This window comes from Magnolia sinica, chromosome 7 (assembly GCF_029962835.1).
Source record: "Magnolia sinica isolate HGM2019 chromosome 7, MsV1, whole genome shotgun sequence".
NCBI lineage: Eukaryota > Viridiplantae > Streptophyta > Magnoliopsida > Magnoliales > Magnoliaceae > Magnolia > Magnolia sinica.
The window spans coordinates 1,225,966-1,233,157 of NC_080579.1; the positions used below are offsets into that span (position 1 = coordinate 1,225,966).

The 7,192-nt window shown below is 40.4% G+C and overlaps 1 protein-coding gene across 1 annotated transcript; it reads left to right on the top strand.

Moving 5' to 3' along the window:
* The first annotated feature begins 2,656 nt into the window (after nucleotides 1-2,656).
* On the top strand, nucleotides 2,657-6,020 carry LOC131250777 (disease resistance protein RGA2-like). The gene has a single exon (XM_058251085.1). It carries the CDS (start codon nucleotides 2,921-2,923, stop codon nucleotides 5,963-5,965), a length of 3,045 nt encoding a protein of 1,014 aa, XP_058107068.1. The 5' UTR covers nucleotides 2,657-2,920; the 3' UTR covers nucleotides 5,966-6,020.
* Nucleotides 6,021-7,192: the final 1,172 nt, after the last annotated feature.

A 7,192-nucleotide genomic window follows, 5' to 3' on the forward strand; every position in this document is an offset into this window, starting at 1 on the left:
TACAATTCCATGGTGAAAGTTAGAAGGTTCCGAGCCAAGGACTTAGTCCTCTACAGGACTTTCCAGAATACTAAGGAACTTAGCTCCGGAACCCTAGGTCCGAACTGGGAAGGCCCTACTAGGTAACAAGCACAAGTCGATTAGGGCCTCACCCGAAATATTGTGGCCCCGTATGTGGAGCCCACTTTGATGTATTTCTTCTATATCCATTCAGTTCATCCATTTTGTGAGATCCTTTTAGGGCGTAATCCCAAAAATGAAGCAGATTCAAATTTCAGGTGGACCACACCGTAGGAAACAATGGTGATTGATCATTAATATACAACAAAAGTTTTTGGATCAGGTTGATATTTGTTTCTTCCCTTCATGTAGGCCTATGTGTCCTTATCAACAGATTATATGGCATATAAATGCTACAAAATATTAAGTTACGTCCTAAGAAGTTTTTAATGGTACAACGTTCAATAAACTCTGTTTCCTATGATGTGGTCCACTTCATAATTGGATCCAATTCATTTTTAGGATATATAAAGTCCTAAAATGACCTACAAAAATAGATGGACGGTGTGGATACAGAATAACTATATCAAGTGGGCCCCACAGTAAGGGCCACATCGCCTAATCCACTCCCCGAATTGTCATGATTGTGATTTTGGTTGGTAACCCACCTCATACTTTTGAGAGCTAACCGGAAACCCGGCTGATCGATTGAACTGTCCAAGTCACTCAATAGATGGTGTGGAGGCCATGGTTGGCTACTTCATACAGTTGGTCTGTTAAGTCTTGTTATGGTTGGACCATGATTCAAATCCTGCAATTCTTAACTATCAATATAAACATTTTTTGAACCACCCGAACCATTGGCTTGCAATTGAAGAGTTGGGAATATATTATTGCAATTTTTTTTTCTTTTTTCTTTTTTTCTTTAACAAAAAAAATAATTTACATGGTCAATGTAATGTAGACCCCAGCAGAAGCAGATTGTGTACTGAGTAAACTCCCTGGAGCCCATTGTGATTTATGTATTTTATCCACTCTGCACATCCTTTTAACAAATAAATTTAGGGATTGAGGCCAAAAATGAAGCATATCCAAAGCTCAAGTGGACCACACCACAGGAAACAATCTGAATAGTCTGAATTGAATGTCTACCGTTGAAAAATTCTTAGGGGGCGTTTGGCGCAGGATATTAGATGGGATTAGGAGGGATAGAATTGCATTTGGTCCCATGCAATTCCATCCAGCATTTGGAGAGGATGGGAAATGTTAGAATTAGGTGGGATGGAATTGCATTTAGTCCCATGGAATTGCATTTGGTCTCATGCAGGATTTCCATAGATTTTGAAATCCATTACACATGTGGGCCCCACATTGATGCATGTGTTTATCCATGTTGTTCATCTATATACACCATTTACACATGACATTCTGGTTATATATGTGTGCAAGTGAACAACATCCATTGTGAATTTGGTCCATTGATTACAATTTCATGGTCCACCAAACATGATTTTGCTTAATCCAGTGTTTTCCTATGTCAAAAATTTTATCCAAACATGGATTGTATGGCTACATTACCATGGTATTTCCAGACATGCAATCATTGAGTAATATTGATGTTAATCCCATCTAATACAATTCAATACCATTCAATTCCACGTAACAAACACGCCCTTGAGGGCTACAGAAGTTTTAGATCAATCCCATATTTGTTTTTACCCTTCATCCATGTCCTCGTGATCTTATGAACAGTTTGGATGACAAATAAACATCACGATGGGCCTTACAGAGGTTTCAACAGTAGAAATCATTAGTCTCACTATTTCCTGTAGTGTGGCATATATACTTAGAGCTTTGAATATTCTTCCATTTTGGGCTCAACCCCTAAAATGAGATGGAGAAATGGATGGACGGTGTGGATAAACCACAAACATTCACAATCAGCCCAATAGAGTTTACTCAGTACAATAAAAGCGTACCTAAGTAACTCAACAGGCAATTCGATTTCTAGTCCGGCTTCTACTCAGAGATTAGAATATACTTGTTTGTGAGTGTTAAAATATTGTGTGATCTTGTTACCATACTTTGTGTGATCTTGTTATATTAGATTGTAAATCTCCAGCAATGTAATATTCTCTCTAGCTATATAATATCTTATATTTAGCACATAGGATCTTTCTTACAACTATGCATATTTACTATCAATAGGTTGTAATCATACTATAAAGAGGGTGTTCTTCCTCCAATACAATACACATTGAAATACAGAATTTCTACGATAATCTCTCTCTTTCTCTTTATTTCTTCAGTAAGGAACGTTTCCATTGTTCTTTTCTTAACCGACCATCCGTTGGCTTCCAAAACCATGGGTTGGGAAAATCTGATTGTGAATTTTTTATGGGGGAATGGTTTATCCATTATCCAATCTATGGGCCACACTTGTGAAAGTTTAAGGACGTGCTTACCCTTGGGTGGAGACCATATCATATTATTCCATTCCTTTATTTGGAATAACTAATTAAAGTTGAAGTGGAATGAAGGTTTTGCATCAATCTTCGAATAAAGAGTAGACGGAAACAACACGCTTTTGATCAACGCTTCCTATAAAATCTTCATTCAATTGTATTAATAACAGCAGAACAACATTTGCATATATCTCTCTCTCAGTTCCACATCTTCAAACTCCTTCCCATTTCCCATTTCTAAACCAATTTGAATTCAAATTCCCCCCTTCTCTCTCTGTTCCATATCTTCAAACTCCTTCCCATTTCCTATTTCTAAACCAATTTTATTTCAAATTCCTCCCTTCTCTCTCTGTTCCATATCTTCAAACTCCTTCCCATTTCCCATTTCTAAACCAATTTGAATTCAAATTCCTTCCTTCTTCCCATCTACATACCAAAACAAGGAGAAAGAAAACATGGTCGATTCACTCGTCTCAATTGCAGTAGAAAAGTTGAACACCATCCTCCAGGATGAGGTGGCTTCATTGGTGGGTGTCACCAATGAGATCGAAAATCTCTCCAGTACATTCATCTCAATTCAAGCTCTGCTTGAAGATGCTGAATCTCGGCGCGTGAAGGACAGATCGGTGATGATTTGGTTGCAGAAGCTCAAAGATGTGGCATACGATGTGGACGACATACTAGATGAGTGGATGACAGAATCTCTCAAATCACAAGCACCTGATGAAGGTGATGGGTCCTGTTTCAGCAAGAAGAATGTAAGAAGCTTCCTCTCACCCGTTGCTTGCTTCAATCATGTCATATTACGCCACAAAATTGGGAGTAGGATAAAGCAGGCACAGAAAAGATTAGCTTATATTGGTGGAGAGAAGAATCAATTGGGTCTTAGAGTAGATAGTGGAGAGAGGGAGAGGGTGGATGGTGAAGTGAGGCGGGCTGAGATCAGAGAGCGAGAGACAGGCTCCCTAATCGATCGACCGTCAATTGTAGGCAGAGAAGATGACAAAAATAGAGTCGTAGACTTGTTACTGGAGGAGAGTAGTGAAGGAGTAAATTATCAGGTGCCTTTTGTCATTTCTATCGTTGGAATGGGGGGTGTGGGCAAGACCACCATTGCTCAGCTCACCTACAATGATGAGAGGATCCAGAGGCATTTCCACATGAAAATGTGGGTGTGTGTTTCAGAAGATTTTGATGTGAAGAGGATTACAAAATCAAGCATAGAATCTGCAACTGGGACTGGTTGTGAGTCATTAGACTTGGCCCCATTGCAGGATCGCCTCCGATGTATGCTGCACTCAAAACGATTCTTACTTGTGCTTGATGACGTTTGGAGCAATGACCGCGAGATGTGGGACAAGCTGATACTTCCTTTCCAAGATGGTGCACCAGGGAGTCGTATCATTGTAACCACTCGTAGAGAAGATGTTGCATTAGCGATGGGAAGGGCTCACATACACAAGCTGGCTGTCTTATCCGATGACGATTGCTGGTTAGTGTTCCGGCGCAGAGCACTTGAGCATCAGAATGCAGAAGAGCATTCAGAGTTGGAAGCGATTGGAAAGGAAATCGTAAAGAAGTGTGGAGGACTGCCTCTCGCAGCAAAGACGATAGGGAGTGCCATGTGCTTGAGAAGGACAAGAAGGGAGTGGGAGCTTGTCTTGCAAAGCGACATATGGAATTCACATGATGTCTTAAAAGGCGTTTTACCAGCTTTGTTACTCAGCTACCATGACTTGCCTCCTGCTTTGAAGCAATGCTTTGCTTATTTCTCCATCTTCCCGAAAGATTGGCAGATAGAGAAGGATATGATAGTCAAGTTATGGGTGGCACAAGGTTTCATCCGCTCCGACGGAAGTAGAGATATCGAAGAAATTGGTGGGCTGTATTTTGATGATTTACTAAGACGCTCGTTGCTTCAAGATGCAGAACTGGACGATGACAAGAACATAGTCAAGTGCAAGATGCATGATTTAGTTCATGATCTTGCGCAATCTGTTGCAGGTAGTGACTGTTCACTGGAGGATATCAGAGAGCAAGCCTCGCTGAACCTAAGCAATGTCCGCCATTCTGTTTTAGTTGTCAGTGATGAAGATGGTGCTAAAGTGGCTTCCATTTGGGCCACCTTGTATAAGGCTAACAAGTTGCGGACGTTGCTATGTGACTCAACATTCTCTAGGGTGCCAAACAATTTATTTCATCATTTCAGACACCTTAGGGCATTGGACTTGAATCACACTGGCATTATGAAATTGCCTGGAACAGTAGGGAAATTGAAGCAGTTGAGATATCTTGATTTATCTTGGACAAGCATAGAGGAGTTGCCTGAGGAGGTGAGTAATTGTGGAAATTTACAGACCTTGATACTCAATTACTGTTTTAAGCTAAAAAAACTGCCTAGAGGGCTGAGAAAAATGATTAACCTGAGACATCTAGAATTAGAAAATACCCACGAGCTGATGTACTTACCGCAGGGCATGGGGAGCCTAAGTAGCCTTCGGATGTTAACAAAGTTGATTGTGGAGGGTGGCATGGAAGGATGTAAATGGGGAGAACTGAAACAACTGATGAATCATCTTCAAGGAAAACTCCAAGTTATTGGGTTGGAAAAAGTGAGCAGGGCCGAAGCTACGGAGGCAGAACTGTATAAGAAGCAGAAGCTTTATGCTATATCCTATGAATACAGAGGTGATGAAGCGTTGGATGATGATGAGGTGAAGAAAATGGAGGACGTGCTTGAAATCCTTCAGCCACACACAAACTTGAAAGAGTTAGAAATAAAAGATTACAAAGGTTGGAAGCTTCCCAAGTGGATAGAGGATCCAGTGTTCTCCAATCTAGTGAAGGTGATGCTCTCGTGTTGTAACAAGTGCAAACAATTGCCAGGTCTTGGGAAACTACCTTCCCTTAAATTCCTTTCTATTTATAGAATGGAAGAGGTGAGAAAGGTGGGTGGTGAGTTTAGTGGGGATGATAATAATGATGGAAGTGGTGGTGATGGTGTTGTGTCATTCCCAAAGCTCCATACTCTCGGCTTCTCCAACATGCAAAATTGGGAGGAGTGGGAATTGAGAGGTGGAGATGATGGAGAGTGTACGCCATCACTCCTGGAATTACAAATGGATGAATGTCCAAAGCTGAAGGAGTTTCCAAGCAACCTTCCACCGCTCCTACAGAAGCTGAGTTTAAGCATAGGTAATGATGGGTTGCCATCGGGTGGGCCCTTACCCATCCTCCCCAACCTTAACCATTTGGTGATTTGGGGATGTTCTGAGCTGACATCGTTCCCTTGTGGTTGGTTGGGGCAACTCAAAGCCCTCCAAACTCTGGAGATCTGGTTTTGTTCTAATTTAAGGTCTCTACCAGAGGAGTTTCAACACTTCACCATGCTTCAAAAATTAAAGATATGGAGGTCTCCACTCTTAGAAGAGCGCTGTCGAGAAGGAGGAGAAGATCGGTACAAGATTGCCCACATCCCCAATATCAGCTTTGATTATTAGGCATTACGATGATCGGGCCCAAGAAGAGGAAATCAACGAACAGCTTTTCATTTGCGTGTTTCAAGGAATTTTGTTGCTGCTCTGTGTAACTATTCTACTTTTTTTTTCCTCTTTCTTTTTCTTTTATCTTTCTTTCTTTTTTTCTGTTTCTTTTCTTTTTTAAATTTTTTTTGTGGATTTAGTTTTAATAATATGTAAATCAAAAGATGTTTATCAGATGTTGATTGCCTTTTTATTTCTTCCACATAGACGCAATTGATCCAGCCTTGTGGGTGAGACCCTGACCTCGGGGCCCACCTTAATCTATATTTTGTGCCATCAGTTTTGCCAGATAGATCACACCACAAGAAACAGCGGTGGAAGATCATTATAAATAGTTGGTTAGTTATTCAGACATGATCTTGTGCATGTGGCCCATCCGATACTTGGAATTTCATCATTGTCAGGCAAAGAATATATTTCAACAAGCTTATCACAACCATTGTGTCAAAAATTACATATCTCACTAATTAGATATATTAAAGTTGATTTAGTAATTAAATTTAAACCCCTGTGAATATACCATGGATAGGGACTTTTGGATTAAAGTTTATTCCACTCCAGAGTGCCAAAAACACTTGGAGGATTGCAAATCCAGGGGGTTTCTAATCTTGGGGGTTCCAAATCCACGCTCCCAAACATGCCCAAATATATTTTTTTTTTGTGGGTACGAAAGTTGGCAACTGGCCGTTCGGAAGTTTTTAATGGTGGGAATTCAATGACCACTGCTTCTTATGGTGGGAGTCCATTTGAGATTTGTATCTGCTTCATTTTTGGGTCCATGCCATAAAATGATCTGGCAAAACGGATGGACAAAAGAGATACACAACGTATACATATACTTCCATGTGAACCCCGCGGTCAGTTTCTCTTATCCATCCATTTATTTTGTACACATACAACAGCTTACAGCTTGGTTCAAGAGGTCATATACAGATGGATGCAGGGCCATTGAAAGCTTGGATTACATCAAAATCCTTCCAATAGTTGCATGCGTAACATGTGTGTCACTAGACTATTACTCTATTGGATACATAGCCCACTAATGATGTCCCAAAATAATTAGATTATCAATTGCATCACTATAATTACTTTAATACGATGATCAGCACCGTCCAATATTGTCCATGTAAATCAATAGTTAAAAATCATTGGTTAGTCACTTGGATGTGATCTTGTACTTGTGGC